Source organism: Lupinus angustifolius, chromosome LG01 (genome assembly GCF_001865875.1).
Source record: "Lupinus angustifolius cultivar Tanjil chromosome LG01, LupAngTanjil_v1.0, whole genome shotgun sequence".
Taxonomy (NCBI): domain Eukaryota; kingdom Viridiplantae; phylum Streptophyta; class Magnoliopsida; order Fabales; family Fabaceae; genus Lupinus; species Lupinus angustifolius.
The window spans coordinates 19,958,758-19,975,144 of record NC_032009.1 but is presented as its reverse complement, the minus strand read 5'-3'; the positions used below and the strand labels follow the sequence as shown (position 1 = coordinate 19,975,144).

The 16,387-nt window shown below is 33.6% G+C and overlaps 2 protein-coding genes across 3 annotated transcripts; one reads left to right on the top strand and one right to left on the bottom strand.

Annotated features, from left to right (window-relative positions):
• Nucleotides 386-12,312, bottom strand: LOC109352344 (actin-related protein 4-like). Of its 2 annotated transcripts, XM_019594298.1 has the most exons (21): nucleotides 12,221-12,312; nucleotides 12,042-12,133; nucleotides 10,966-11,106; nucleotides 10,791-10,864; nucleotides 8,741-8,821; nucleotides 8,424-8,484; nucleotides 8,267-8,316; nucleotides 7,882-7,936; nucleotides 6,614-6,691; nucleotides 6,478-6,531; nucleotides 5,629-5,682; nucleotides 5,495-5,555; nucleotides 5,060-5,111; nucleotides 4,793-4,859; nucleotides 4,283-4,345; nucleotides 4,117-4,179; nucleotides 3,309-3,371; nucleotides 2,650-2,714; nucleotides 1,391-1,459; nucleotides 657-702; nucleotides 386-624 (listed from the first exon to the last, which is right to left on the bottom strand). In XM_019594298.1, exons 1-20 carry the CDS (start codon nucleotides 12,231-12,233, stop codon nucleotides 657-659), a joined length of 1,302 nt encoding a protein of 433 aa, XP_019449843.1. In that variant the 5' UTR covers nucleotides 12,234-12,312; the 3' UTR covers nucleotides 386-624. The 2 variants fall into 2 exon arrangements, with proteins under 2 accessions (XP_019449843.1, XP_019449850.1); XM_019594305.1 differs by lacking the exons at nucleotides 12,042-12,133; nucleotides 12,221-12,312 and having other exon boundaries at nucleotides 410-702; nucleotides 8,424-8,503; nucleotides 10,966-11,080.
• LOC109352339 (60S ribosomal protein L37a) lies at nucleotides 13,488-14,964 on the top strand. Its single transcript, XM_019594285.1, has 5 exons — nucleotides 13,488-13,558; nucleotides 13,683-13,722; nucleotides 14,329-14,417; nucleotides 14,506-14,588; nucleotides 14,681-14,964. The coding sequence occupies exons 1-5, from the start codon at nucleotides 13,556-13,558 to the stop codon at nucleotides 14,742-14,744; spliced, it is 279 nt and encodes a 92-aa protein (XP_019449830.1). The 5' UTR covers nucleotides 13,488-13,555; the 3' UTR covers nucleotides 14,745-14,964.

Sequence of the window (16,387 nt, the reverse complement as noted above, 5' to 3'; positions counted from 1 at the left end):
ATGTTTAACTACAAACCCGAAAAAAATTAATTCATTACTAAAAAAGGTAAGAGAATACCTTAGTGGTACGAGAAAAAGTTTAAATTGTCTACATATTGGAAAAACAAAAGGAGTGCATATCAATAACATTGTCATTACACAATTACATATAAACTGTGAACAATATTTCATCAACTCCATAACACTTATGCTGCCTTCAATCTTGTTGACTTCAATTAGTCAGAATCCTTTCAGATACTAGAGAAGGAAGTTCTGTTTTTGGTTTTAGTTTGAAAAATACAAGTATCATTACATTTTACTTTTTCTTTATTTTTTCATAGTACTTCCCTCTCTGGAGGATTCTGACTTTAAGAATAGGGTATTGTACAACTTTTGTGACATACCATAATTAAAACTAGTAATCAAATAATTACTATTCAATTTTTATCTATTAAACACATGCTTTGCATTAAATTACATGGAAGTGAAACCAAATGAATATGTGTTTTGTTACAGATTCTAAGTACACTTTACAACACAACATCATTATAAATTACAGCTAAAACTAGGTTCTGATGCATTTTGAGGAGCTGAATAAAATAAGAATGATAACTAAGAGGAAAGAAGAATCCATTAGAAGCACAAGCACTAATTCAGCATTCATCAAGATAATCAACTCAAGGACATTTCCTTTGGATATATGAAGCTCCATGCTCTTCATACCTATCAGAAATGCAATAAAACAATGTATTTATGTTTTCTTGACACCAATATATGTAACTGTTATCCACTTCATGACAAAATTTGGAAGCTTGATCTGACATGTTTTCTTATGACAAAGGACGAAAAAGAAAAGAAAGGTAACTATCGACCTGTTACGACTTAAACACATGATGAGAGTCCAACCCAAAGGACTAGTCTATTAGGTGGGAGAGCCTCATGGCTTAAATGCCACATTGAATTTGTTATTCTACTCATGTGGGACTATGTCCATGACGATTTTCACTCTATTGGCACTTACCCGGTGGTAGCCCTTTCTCTTTTGGCGGCTTTACTCACCTATCAGTGTTTGGTAATGTATCTTAATCCAACATATAGGTAGTCCTTTTCGTGACACAACTCTCAATGAAAGCATCAATTGTTAAGAATTAAGCACATGAGGAGAGCCCAACCCAAAAGATTAGTCTATTAGGTGGGAGAACCTCATGGCTTAAGTACCACATTGAGTTTGATATTCTATCAATGTGAGACTCCTAACAAAATCATGGTTTTAAATTGCGGGTGTGATTGCGTCCGGCAATGTGGCCATAATTATGACTGTGGAAACTACTAAAACCACAATATTGCAATTGTACTGGCAACTTAAAACTATGAGTATAACCATAAGTTTGGGTAAAGAATTGATAATTACTCAGTCTTGGAGAACCACATTTGCTGGAAAGAGCCAAGAGAAGCCAATATACTCCCTCCTATCCAAACACTGCACATAAAATTACCATAATGAGTTACAGGATACAGAATTTATAATGCATCAACAATCACTACCACAACATTGAAAATGTATTCAAAATTTTCCGAATCGACAAAGTTCAGATCAAGGGAGGAGGAGAACACCTGATCAAACCATTTAAGATGGTTTATACTTCCTGTGCCGTGGTGAAATTGTGACCATCACACATACACGCAGGCACAAGAAAGAGTTCGGGCAACACGAAAACTCTTCTACCACCTCCAAAGAGGCTAGCATGGCAGATTTTTATTCTCACAGGAGCTCTACATATCACTTTGCATTATGATCCTACTTTTCAAACAGTGTTTTACCTATTAATTTAGTCCCAGTGGTTGTAGAATGGAAAAGCTTTAAATTTATAAGCATGCAAAAGAAACCACATAACTGACATTTGCAGCCAAATTCAAGGTTAGTAAAAGAGATATTAATTGATACACTAGAGATAGAAATGAAAAACTTAATTCGGGGGAGCCTAGATTGCCCGCGTTTCATTTGAAAACTCGATCATATAACAATTCTGCTTATATAACATGTTGATAAATATTTTTTTTTATAAATATGCCTCTTGTAAAATATTAAAAGATACAAATAATTCTTCAGGTGTTTGGAATGTTGTTCTCCAACAAAAACATAACATGTATAACAGTTGTTACACAGTGATTTCATTGAAGAGCCACTGCAAATGTTTTTATTGGAAAACAGCATTAACAGGTACCATAGATTTGTAGCTAAGTTTGTCCAATGTTATTGTTTCATGATGAATGTTTAATGTTTACGATTAGCCTTGTCAATAAATGGGAAAGTATTCGGCTTTCCGGCTGAATAGAACCATAGCCACTTTATATAATACTGATATTCAGAATTTGAAGGCCAAGAATGAATCATATAAAAACAAATAAAATTCTTGATCCATGTTAAACCTGTGACGACTAGATTAACGATCTTATCCAGATCAGGAAGGTTATACTAGAAATCTAATCCTCGGCATGCAATAGCTTAAGCTTATTGGTTTTCACACAGGCATGTTGTTGAAGTAAAATTTATCAAATGCTGAGAAAATATAGAAGTCCTACACTTTAGGCTATTTTCGATGGTCAAGAAAGGGAGAATATAAAATCGGAAATTATAATGACTGCTTGAAAGAGAAATAGATAACCCACCTAAACCTTCTTTCAGTTGCATTTCCACTGGCCAGTACTTTTACTCTAGCAGCTTGTGGGGAATCCTGAATCAGAAATAATATTCTCATCAATTTTTACAACCATAACTAACCGATATAGCCTTTTGAAGATCATAGACAATTACATGCACATAGTAAGTTACTTCAAAGAGTTCCATTAAGTGTTCATCACATATCAACTCAAATGTGATTCCTGAGAGAATCTTTGATAAGGCTTTCAACTTCATTTTCTTCTCTTAAAAGTGACAGAATGCAGAAGCTGAAGCTACATGCTTCTAATGTAGTTCAAGCGTACGACCTTATAGAACAATATTATGCTTTATAATTGCACTGTTAGTTTCAGTAAAAGTACATTATAGCAATAAAAAACAATATTCAAAATATTTTATGATGATTCAGCAATATATCCCATGGAAAAGTCTGAAACAGATGATGACAGCATTTCCAGATTAACAACCCCAACCATTCAATATATTATTCCTAATAAGAAGTTCATTCTTCCATTCACCTTGTTTCAGATAACTGTTCTTTTTACTATGATAATTGATTAGGAAAGTGATATACAAGGTCATGTACTCAGAGACAATATCATCCCAAAAGTATGCAAAGGAAACCAAGAACCTGTTCATTTAAGTTTACCTCTACCAAATCTTTCTCGAGGCGTTCCTTTAATTGCTGCATTGAAGCTGTGCCACCGGCAAGCTGTGTGTAATAAATAAAAACAATTTTAGCCGAGTCCAAGTCAGGAAATAAGCTAGGTTGTATGCCCCTCCACATGCAGCATAGACTATTCCCACACTAATGTCAAGGTAATGATGTATGAATGCCTCAATCATGTTTTTCAGTTCAACAAATTCCGAACCTATGAAAAAATCACTTAGCCTATACATATATACACACATCATATGGTTTCATCAACTGGGCAATCCTCCCCAAAGAGCTAGCTTTTGGGGTCGAGTTGGGCCTAATTACTCTAACAAATGGAATCAAGGAGAACCTAAAAGGGATTCCAAAACAGAAATTCCGTATGATTTAAATTGGCAATAAAAAGTGGAAATCTCCATGAAGAAACAGAATCTTGGACACTAAAACTGTCGATAGGAAATTCAACGTATGTAAATCTATAACAAAACTGTAGCTTGCTTACAATCACTCGCCTCTAAAAAAGTCCAAAATGCACTTAAAGGATTGGCGAATACACGAGACTCCCACAATGCTCCCATCATTGTGTGGGTATAGGGTGGATCAGACGTATGCAAGTTTTACCCCCATTTCAATTTCTTGAATCACCAATAATGTCCATACAATACCAACCAAACCTTAGTCCCCAAGGTGGGGTCGGCTAACACCAATAATCTCAAACTAAACTAAATTAAGCTCTACATAGCACATACCTACAGTATATACACACAGGAAAAAAAGAGAAGGCAACAATCAATAAGATTACCAGTATGCTACTAAATAATTCTCTACGGATATCTACATCACACTTATTAATGCTCTCTATAACCTGAAAATATTCCAAGAAATAGTAAAACCGTCAGCAACAGGAAGAAGAATAGTTAAATCCCGAAAAAGACACTTCAAATAATATTCAAGTTGAAGTATATTACCATTTGAGGCAGGCCACGAACTGAAGGAGCAATTTCTGCAAAGCTCTCCATGCCAGGAATTGTCTGTAATTTACAACCATACATAAAAGGAAATCAGTACACAGAAAAGCAAAACCACAGGGACATTGATTTTGAAGTAATTTACATCAGCACATAATGCAATATTGGACTAGAAAGAATGCGCACTGCACACTCTGCAACTTACACCATGTCAATTTGCAAGAGTTATTTGGAAAAAAAATCAATAGAGGGAGAGGGAAAAGATGCTTCGGAAAAGCATGACTGTTTAATACAACCAAGATAAAAACAATTTCAAAAATAGGTCCCCGACACCCTAAAAAAGGAAAAAACTCTTCAACCCACAGTTATCAACCTTTCGAAATCAAATTGAAGATGATAATTTTTATTCCCAGAAGCCTAGCATATTCCGAGAACATACTACAGCAAAAATCATTGATACCGGATGAACAAGAATATAAACTAATCACATTTTGCATCCAAGCCACACACCTGAACCAGGGTTGGAGTAAAAAGAATATCTGGAATCTTAAATCTATCAGCACCAATTTCAATTATCCTGTGTTGCCGAAAAAATAGAAGTTACAAAATGATAATGCCAGATAATAAAATATGCATTAACCAGAGGCAATAATTAGGCTATGATGCTATTAACAACAAAAACTAGCATAGAATAGATCAATAGAAGACAAGTATTCCAAAGATGAAACAGAATTCAATCTATCGTGGCTATTTCTGAGTACGATAACTTCAACTTACTGGCCATCAGGAAGCTCATATGGGGTTGTCGGAATGTTTGAGTATGCCCTCTCTGCCACAAAAAAGGAAGAATAATAGATGTCATATATGGAAACTGCTTCTATTCAACTCTACTTATCCAGGAAGGTAAACTCGTCTTCTAGAGCTCTAAAGAATTAACCGGAAACATGCATATGTTTGTTATTAAGTTAGATTATTTAAAAACAAGACATACGACTTACATGAAAGCTCATAGAGCAAATTAAAAAATCAAGCAGGAGGCATAGCAAATCAAATCATGTAGACATGCACTATTGACGAGGTTCGTTTATGGGAATAGAGAGAATAAAAACATAAAATCCAGGCATTTACATACTAATGCCTTCAAAAGAACACCAGCACAAGACCAATCGGTTTCATAACATTACACCGGATGAAAAGAACAAGTAGACAAACCATCATATGAAGTATCTGGAGCTCGACACACACATTCCTTGATATCACTAGCAATCACCCTCTGTCACGAGAGAAATGTCGTCAGGTAAAGGAAATGAAATATCTAATTAGAAATTACATGGTCAGACACAGACCTGGGAGTATAGTTTGTAGCTTTCACTTGTATTTGGAAAATCAAGATCAACAGTCTGTAGGAGTCAAAAAAATACATACGATATAAGAAATTATAACAATTCATGTATGGCCAAAACCAGTAGTGAGAAGTAAAAAGAAAGAAACTAAATTAAGTTTCATCAATTAGGCCCCAAGAGGGTGAGCCTCGGCGCAACGGTAAGGTTGTTTACCTTGTAACCTGGAGGTCGTGGGTTCAAATCCTAGAAACAACTTCTCCCCTTGCAAGGGTAAGGTTGCGTACATTTACCTTCCCCAGACCCCACTAGGTGGGAGCATCGTAAACTTGGTCACCCTTTTTATTTGTTAGGTACATTTTTAATAGATATGATTACAAATGTAATTGAGGTAAAGAAATATTAGACGCCTACACAATTTCTATCTTCATTGTCCTTATATATCTAACACCATTCTCTCATTAACAGCTAAATATTCAAATTAATTTTCTAAATTTGTGCAAGCATCCGGTACAGATCCTACTTCCAGTAGATCAAGTAGATAAGATGTAAATTGTTTAGCTCATGCCACACAGAAGCAGCGTGCTAACATAAGTGAATGCTATGCAACTTGGTGCATTAATCGATAATTGATCAAGAAAGGTAACAAGGAACTATCAGTTTTACGGGTGACAAAAAGGAAACACTTAAACTATCCAGATGACCTGGAGGTGCAAAAAAGGACAAATCTCCCATATTACTCACCACGATATTTTACAGAAAAGGAATATTGATGTCTTGTACTTAGATTATTGCAAGCAAATAGAAGAAAAAGCCAAGTTATTCATAAGTCGATAAAATGAAAACACAGTATACCTGAAACTCTCCAGGGCGTATTTCCTTTCTCCTAAAAGAATACCGTGGTTTTATCTGTGACAAAAGAAATGGAGAAATGTCAGGAAGATGAAAAGATGAGAATTCAAAAAAATAGTATATCATGTTTGTCACTCACCACGATACCCTTGCTTTCCAAGCTTTTTATCAAGCAGTCTGTAAGTAATTCACCTCCAATTGGAGAAGTTGCCACAGCCTTCTCGTGAAAACAAAATAAAAGATAAAACCAGACCGAAACAATCACAATATTAGCCAAATCTCTGATAAATGCAAAGGGTGAAATGATGTCTTAAATTCTTTTAGATTGTATATGTACATATCAAGAAAACAGAATGACAGAAACTATGCAAATATAGAGCATATATGAAGAAATATTATCCATTTTTATGGTGTTGGTAGAAGTAAAGAGGCTAAATTTTGCGACAGTGTGCACTCTATACTACAGTATGCCTTGTTCGGTTAGAGCATAACGTGTGAACTTTTAAGGAGGTTTCTTCTGCTCACTTGATTCGGGATAAGATTGTGGTTGGCGTCTAATTGATGCAAAGCTCATAGCTTTTTATTGGCTTTCCCAAACAATATGTTGAGGGATTGAGAAGCTTTTTACAGTGATTTTCTCTTTTTCCATATTCATATTTTGTTGTATTCTTTGATTGAGAGTCTTTATCCTCCTAACTCTATGCAATTCTTTTTCTTCATCTTAATATTTACTTCTTTTATCAACAACAAAAATTGAAGGAACCAAGGGATGAATTAGTGTCTCGCTGATATATCGACTCTTTGCGATACAAGTTTAATTATTAGTTATGCTTATACTTTTGTACCAAATAATGATCAATAATGAGAGTAATATAGATGATGGTCCACAAATATTTGTTCCTTGTATGTCTACATAACTTCAAATCTATGCATCACATATACTAAAAGACAAAACAATAATTAAATGTTCAGAATATTTTATAATCGATTCAATATTTCAGGGCTTGGTTTCATAAATTTAATGCATATATTTCCAATTGTTTATCAATCAATTAAGATTCGTCATGAACGTGATTTATGATAGAGCATTATGGCGTCGTTCGACCATTGTAGCCGACCCCACCTAGTGGGATAAAGGCTTGGTTGTTGTTGTTTATCAATCATTTTAAATATATTGCCAACTTGTTTCAACCTCTAAACCTTATATAAAACCATTCAACAGCCGATCCAAATTCAGAAACAGTGGTGTACTGCAGACAGAATTATAGATGAAATAGCCATAAATAATATTGAAGCAACACATGAGAAATTGGATAGCAGACGAAATACTGAAAATTAATAAAATATATGAATCGTTTATTTACATGACAACGAGTGCATTCTATTTGAATAGTTGACAAGGAATACCTTCTGAAGAACGTAACCATCATGTACTGGCACAACCGTAGTTGATCCTCCACCACTAAGTACAAGAAAACCTCTCGTCAGGGATGCTTCAACAATATATGGATATAAAAAAATAATACATACAGAACTATTTCTTTATGGCCCAAAGGGCTCAGTGGGGTCTATTTCTATCATCCTGCAACTCAAGCAAATTCAAATGCTCTCCAACTATATTTCGTAAAAAATGGGACATCTAAGTCATAATGAGACAATACGAGAATGACTTGCCCTTTGCAAATAAAATATCTCCGGAAGTTTATATACAGGAATTAACAAAAGGTTGACATATGGATAGTACCAAAGAATAAGAACACGACTACTAGTCAGTAACTCTGCGAGCTCTTACCTATCAACAACTAATGACGTAGCACGACCTGATGCAAAAGAAGTCAAAACCTGTATGTCAAGCAAAAGGAATAAGTTTTTAATATTTCCTTCATTCTTACTCTATAATGCATGTTACTTCAATTAGATGTAAGATCGGTGAAGAACTATTCACTTACCGCATTCTTCGCCAGGAACAACGCAGGTGCTTTGTACTTCTCAAACATAAGCTCAGCAGCCCTGCAAGAATCACAACAAACTGAATCTTACATATTGATGTTTTAAACCTTTCTGCTCTTGATTCTACATAATAGATACAATGGATATGGATCCTCTCCATTGTAAAAAAAGACTGCATCCTTTCAATTTTTATGATCCAACAATTCACTTTAATAAAGTACGACTTTTGTCGATGAAAAAAGATATATTCAATGGTTAAGATCTTGTTTATTTTTTATTTTTTTCAACTGAGAGGATCCATTCTGAGCTATGATACCTTTCCCTCTGTTGTTGAGTGTTAGAAGAAGGTTCTGCAAGAAGCATTGGATGCTCTTTAGGATCAATCGATAGGCACTCCCTACAAAAATGCCAAGTTAAGAATAAAGCAATCCCTATAAAAATATTTACAAAAAAACAGACAAGGGGTCAATCACTACAACCATGAAAAAAAAGCACACTGCAGCTAAGCTAACAGATTTACTTAAACCATATTTTAAAAAGAACCGCAATACCAAACAAGCCTTTGTCCACTAGGTAGGTTTAACTATGCCAATCAAACAATATTATGGATTGAAAACCATATTTTCAATTACTCGATTTAGAGTTTTTCGTAGAGTAAGAATATCCAAAAAATGTCTCATAATATATTTTGTCGTATCATAGAATATTTTAGAATATAGTAAATGATCTCATAGGATTTAGTTCCTATTTATATTCCTTTTAATTTAATTAGGACAAAGATTCTATTATTAGTATAAATAGGTCGGGGTGTAAATGTTCTATTCAATTTTTGGTGCAATTTAATGACGAAACCGAACACAAAGACATGGTCAGGTTCACTTCAATTAACTATAAATTTTATAGTAGGAACCAAACAGAACAGGTCATGAATGGTTTGGTTTCGTTGTTTTCTTGTTTTTTTTTTTAATATCTGGAATCACGGTTTAAACCGGAATCGCTTACACCCCTATAAATATGGATGTCGGCTGTCTTTTTCATCACCATACAGCCCATCATATTAATATCAACTTCATTTTTTTAATCTCTTATCCTCTACCTTTAAATTATCAGAGAAGAACCATCCACCATAACTTGTCCTGTCACTACTTTGCTGTCGACTTCCAAAAAGAAAATATATATCTGAAACTTTGATCAGCCACCTCTCCTGCCATGACACATTTCCAGAAGCTTCTTTTCAATCTTAGCTGTTCTGAGCCACCACCGTGTCTATCAGCATCGACAGCCAAACATTTTGCCAGACCTTGAACTTGTCTGTGGGACCCAACCTCGAAGGAATTGCCTCACACTTCTGTCGGTGTTTGTTCATCACCCATCTATGCCCTTCTTTATTGTTTTCCGCCAGTGGCTGTTGTCATCCGACCATTTTTTATAACTTTTCCACTTGTCATCCAGTTTCAGTTGCGAGATGGCATATTTGGCCATATCAGCAATCACCGTTTGTTGCACAACCATTATCATTCTCTCAATCCAGATATGCCCTTGTTCATCCAAATTCCACAACTACAATGGATGTTTGGCAACCCACATCCACAATCTATTGTTATGTCATGTCCGACACTCAAATCCGATATTGATTGGCTTTGTTCTATACTTCTAGTCCCTTTTTTGGAGTTTCTCATCTCTACTACAATTTATCATTTGCTCTTGTGAGCCTAAGTGATGATTCATTGTGAATCTTCACATAGTTGGTTCCAAGCTCGTCCAGAAGAGGGGGGTTCAACAACCAATGTAAAACTTTGATGAAACTCTATGGCAAGATTGATCAACAATGTTTGAAAAAGAATCTTTATTATTATCAAATATTAATTAGTCATCACCATTGAAGTTAGAATCATATGAATCGTAACATGATTTGATTCGTGGCAAACGATGAATAATGTGTCCTGCATCGTTCCTGCTCTATAATTTTTATGTAAGGTGAACACCGAAAAGTGAAAAACAGTGGGAAACCTTTATAATCTTTTTTTGTTCATTCTCTGCCTTTCCTAGTTCTCATTACTTCTTCTCTACCTTTATAATCTTTAGTATGTTTAGTTATTGAGCATGAATCTTACGATACGATACGATTCATGATCAGGAAAATAGGCCTAGCAATTCATGTACAATTCACGATACTAACTGCATTGGCCAACATTGCTACATTTGTTTCTAATGCACTTTTGCACATTAAATACAAATATTAGGCCTGCTTATGTAAAGAATTAACAGAGTTCTCCATAACCTTAACAAATGCCAACTACATGTGCCATAAAAAGAAACAAATGTAACAAGACAAACAAATGAAACATTAGATAATCGGTCACAACCTGAATGCATGATCCCATATGCTATCAACAATATCCCAGTCCGCAACAATTCCATCCTTATATGGAGATAGCACCTGTATTCATGGACAAAATAGATAACTAAATGCATTCATCGTAAAATTTCATTAAATCGTTATTCCAAGCCTCATCTACACGATCATTACATAACAGTTACCTCCATATGGTCTCTACGGTACCCCAAGGACTGAGATCCTACATACAATTTCCTCTTTCCCTTGGCTTTGTCAGCAGAAACGGAGTTCTTTTCAGCATTATCTGATTCATCAATATCCATTTCATCAATTGCTCCAGCAACCTAAGTTCACATATGTCAAGAGAACTTCCAACCATTAGATTACAATATTCATTATCAATTAGTAAACTAACTATGGATTCTTTAGATGTTACGAAATTAAAAACTACAAAGTATACATTCACCAAAATTACACTATCAAATATCGACGAGCACTAGTTAATCACCACAGAAAATGACACTGTCAATTTCATTACTATCTGAGAACAAAATTGTAATTTTCTATCAAAAAATAGCAAAAAACTGAGAGCAATAAATGAATGTCAGCTGTCACAACCCGATTTTCAGTTAGAAAACCGGCTCTGCGACTAGCAACAACAACAACAACAACAACAATGGTACATCCAAGCATCTTTTCCACTTGTTGGGTCAACTATATGATCAAACGACATCACAAATTCACAGTGTGTGATAATAAATCATGTCTATAAACAAACCATTAACATTTAAATCCTTCCCAATGGTTTTGCCTATATTTTAGTGGTGTTCCTCTGCCTCTAGTGGTTGGAATGGATTAGTGTGTTTTTCTAGTGTCTTTTTCTAACACCACCATTGAACTTATACGCCAATCCGCTAGCTTATTTAACCAAAAATAAGCTATATGTTGGTGTTCGGCAACGAGGCTGATTTCAATTCGACGCCTATCAACCTACCTTGTTAACTCATCTTACCAAATAGTTTTAATTCAATCATCTAGCTTATCCAATCTCAACCATCAAACCCAGCTTATAAGCTAGTTTTACCAAACAAAACCATAATCTATTATACTTAATAGTGTTTCTACATATTTTCTCTACACATATGCAAAATTTTACCACCTAATCAACAAATAGGAAAAATTAAACTTTGATTATATGGCAATAAATATAGGGAAATATCAGTGAACAGTGCAAAAAGCTAGAACTTTAGGGTGCAAAAAGAGTAGGGAAAAGACATACAGAAGGAAAAACAGCTTTGGGAGCATCTTCACCAGCATAACCAGCTTTGCATGTGTGTGAACCCAAGTCAAGTACCATTGCTGATACTTCATCTATGGATTCAAAAAAGAGAGAGAATTGAGAAGAATGAAGAAGAAAGAGAGTTAGAATGTAGAAAGATAAGTTGTTTTGAGACTAACCTCCGCCATACATGGCTGCAAAGAGAGAGAGAGAGAGAGAAAGCTCCGACAAGGAGGAGCACCGGACAAAACCTTTTTAAGGCATTTTTTTTGTTTACGAAACAGAGTCAATTTTGTCCGAGCCGAGAAAATCAATAGTTACATGAGGCTATTTTTGTTTCACATAAGATGTAATAATTTGGATACAACATACATTTGGAGAGAAAGAACATGTATGAATACGTATATAACATGTCACATTGAGGGATGAGTACATTTTATGAAAATATTAATGTGTTGTCAAAATCTTATTGATTGTCTTTACATAGTTTTGTTTTCACACAAGTGTTTCTCTCATTTGTATTAGTAATTAAAGATGAGAAAGACTTAATTAAAGATATATCTACGTACATATAATGAATAATATATTGACAACATATTAAAAATTGAATTCTAATTAAAATTTATTGCTAAATGATAGCACTAAAAATATAAATATATGTGTCTCTAAATATGACGTTATTTATGTCTCATATAAGTTTTTCTCATCGAATATGAATGATGGTGAATATGATTAATAATCTACAAAAGAATGTTTAAAGGTCTTAAATTTAGACTAATCTTTAGAATAAATCAAAATTGCTAAAAATGACTTTTATTGGATTTTGTCATATGATTTTTAAAAAATTGGTTCAATCGGTTTTGGATGCAACTTTATGAACCAGGTAGATAGAAAACATGCCATGTTTATTTGGCTTATTAGAAATATGCACAAATAAAATTATGTTATATGTTTAACTCTTTAGTTTAATAATGTTCTAAAACAAGTTAAAAATGTGAACTCAAAAATTAATTAATCATACTGGAGATTTAGTAATTTTCATTTAATATAACTATCAAAATATATGTCCGCTAACTAACATATTTCCGCACACATGTAAAATAGTTACAATATACCTATGATATTTATTTTGATAAATAATTAAATTGTAACATTTTTTTCTTCTAATATACAATTGAAAACAAATATTATATCCAATTGTTACATTTCTTTTTCAAAAAATAACATCAAAAGAAGTGAAAACAAAAAATAGTGGTACATGTTTGATTCCCCTTAAGTAAGGTCTCGGGTTCGAGTCTTATGGATGAAAAAAATGTCCACGGAGAGTTAGTCTCACGTACCTGTAGATGTCCCGGTGCGATGATACGGAAACAAAAAAAAATAGACATTTTCAGCTATATGGGCCTCACTGGGCCCATAAACAGCATTAAAACCCTATTCTTTTATTATTATTACTATTGTCCCCAAACATACATCAACGCCGTTGCAGCTATTTGCTCTCTCATTCTTCAAAAATGGTACAAACTCTTGTTATTCTTCTCATATTTTTCAATGATTATTGTTTCATTAGTCTCTTTCTTCACATGAATGACTATTGTTGGAATTTAAATCTCATTTTTTTCTCATTTTTATCATGTGTAGACTAAGAGAACCAAGAAGGCTGGTATTGTTGGGAAATACGGTAATGTGCCAAGTCCCTTTATTGCATTAAGAGATTGTTGTTGTTTTTTGTTGTTGGATCTAGTAAATAGGAGAAAAAGGGTGCTTAAAAATGTTAGCTTTATAATGTAGTTTGTGAAATTTGGAATGACATGTTTGGATACCATGGCTGAACTTGGAAAAAAATGTTAACTTTTGTTTTGTAAAAAAATGTTAACTTTTGTTTTGTAAAAAAATGTTAACTTTTGTTTTGTAAAAAAATGTTAACTTTTGTTTTGCAAAAAAAAGTTGCATCCTTTAATCTGATTAGAATATTGCAGAAATTACAGTGACCCCTTGTGGTTTGTGCTATTGCACTTGGTCCTACCCTTGTTTAGGAAGTTATTCTCACCCTTTTAGAGGTTCAGTTGTTCAATCATAAATAAACTTGGGTGTGTTGGTGTAATTTATAAAACAAGTGGGGCACCTAGTGTAATTAAGCTAAAACTCAGAAGAGGTTCGGGTAATTTTTGTAGAATACATGAAGATGATTTCTGGAAAAAATGCATTAAATTTTCCTACAATATTTGGAAAGTTATTTTTTGTGCGATGAGTGAGGTGTTATACCAATGGTGTTGTCGAATTTCAGGCACCCGATATGGTGCTAGTTTGAGGAAGCAAATTAAGAAGATGGAAGTTAGTCAGCACAGTAAATTCTTCTGTGAGTTCTGTGGAAAGGTATTCCTTTATCTGTCAAATGATTTTTATGGTCACTACTTACTTTCGCATCCGATAACTCGATTCATGATATGTCGCGCATATGCAGTATGCTGTTAAGAGGAAGGCTGTGGGTATCTGGGGCTGCAAGGATTGCGGAAAAGTGAAAGCTGGAGGTGCATACACATTGAAGTAAGAATCTTCTCCAACTCAATTCTTCAATCTAATTGTTTTCTTTCCTATAATGGTTTGAGTATATCTTTTGTTCATGTTCATTTTGACAGTACTGCTAGTGCTGTGACCGTGCGAAGTACTATTCGGAGGCTGAGAGAGCAGACCGAGGGTTGAACACATAGCTTGTTTTGTTTTCGAAATCAAATCGTAATTTTGGAACTTGGAGTGAAGTTGTCACACTTGGTTTTGATAGTTGATGGAGAATAGAAGCTTGACTGGTTTTTTGTTTAAGTAAATCATTGTTGCTACTTGAGATCCTTGAATGTTATTCAGTTTTGTAGTCTGGCTTTATCTGATTATGTTGATGTTGGTTGATGTTTTTAACTTTTGTTCATTGATTTTTGTTACTATGCATGCATTAAGTAACCTGCAACAACTTTGTTACTGTGTAGCCAGCATTTTTATGCATACAAGAGTCCACTGATTAATAAAAAACTACTTAATAGAATAATAGAAATTATAAGTGAACTTAGTTGGTAAAGTTGAGAATAATAGAATGACCATCAACTCTGTCAATGAATGTATACCACAAGAAATTCTAGTATTGTTCTTTAGACTGCATAATTTCATGTAGGGATGACATAAAGAAATTTCACATTTAAGTGCATAATTTTTTTACAAGTAATAAATAAAGTTACTTAAGTTGAATGTATTATGTAAAGATTGTAAACTCAATCTTACATTCTTACATAATAAGTTGGTTAATAACATTAATCTCTTCAAGAAAATAATGCCCAGTTTTTATGCTCTCAAATCTCAATGCATCTCTAAGTAATATATATAAATGATAGATGATATATGCGTAAAAAACTTTATATGGAGAGTGGATAGATGGTAATATACTATTATAAAAACAAAAAATGTATATTAAGTTCTAGTTATTTTAATTTCTAGAGACTAATTTGGTCACACTTTTTTGAAAAAATGTTGATGGTCAAAGATCTGCATGATATTTTATTCTAATTATAAACCATTCACTTTCACTAAATACTATTTGTTATTGCTCATATCCAAAATACTCTCAAACATAGTTACATGATTCACTTGTTTAGCAAACATATCTATTCCAAATTCAGATACCACATAGTTTAGAGTATCAGGTAGACATACCAGGTTCAGATCAATGAGAAAGACATGAAAATTATTCCCCAAATTTGTAATGTTTCACTATACCTCCTTAATTGTCCAAACACCATTCTACTATCAACCCTCCCAACCTTGTAGCTCTTGCTCACTTCAGCTTTTGTGACAGAAGCTGAATGAAGGTTATAAAATAATCTAATATAAAAGCTCAGTTCAATTCCAATTTCTCCAACAACCTTTATAAACTTAATCAATCTACTTCAATTTGTTTTCAATTTCCACCCATCAGTTTTTCTAACATGTGGCATAGGGCACTTGTAAAGTTACTCAAAATGAATAGTATTGAAAATGAATGAAAGCATGTTTATCATTTATCCATGTAAATGAATTTTATGAACACAATTTTCAATAAAAACTTACACATTAGGGATAAATGATAAAAAAGCTCATTTGCTAATAATTTAAAATATAATTGTGACTAAATTAATATTGTAAGAAAACAATTCATAGATTTTAATATACAAAAAACAATTTCATTTCTTACAAGAGAATAAGTTTAAGAAACAAATAAAAAATCATGCTTTCATTAGTAACTCCAATAAAATGTGAGCATAATATAGGACTGGAGGACCATTTCTAAAATACAAATATATTACGTAGTAATTGGAGGATAT

Excerpts from the sequence above, each read along its gene's own strand:
- LOC109352344 (XM_019594298.1), bottom strand. Across the intron at positions 8,317-8,423 it reads TGTTCCTGGCGAAGAATGCG|GTTTTGACTTCTTTTGCATC; the intron begins GTAAGTGAATAG and ends CTTGACATACAG. Across the intron at positions 5,683-6,477 it reads TACGCCCTGGAGAGTTTCAG|ACTGTTGATCTTGATTTTCC; the intron begins GTATACTGTGTT and ends TGACTCCTACAG.
- LOC109352339 (XM_019594285.1), top strand. Across the intron at positions 14,418-14,505 it reads TCTGTGAGTTCTGTGGAAAG|TATGCTGTTAAGAGGAAGGC; the intron begins GTATTCCTTTAT and ends GCGCATATGCAG. Across the intron at positions 14,589-14,680 it reads GGAGGTGCATACACATTGAA|TACTGCTAGTGCTGTGACCG; the intron begins GTAAGAATCTTC and ends TCATTTTGACAG.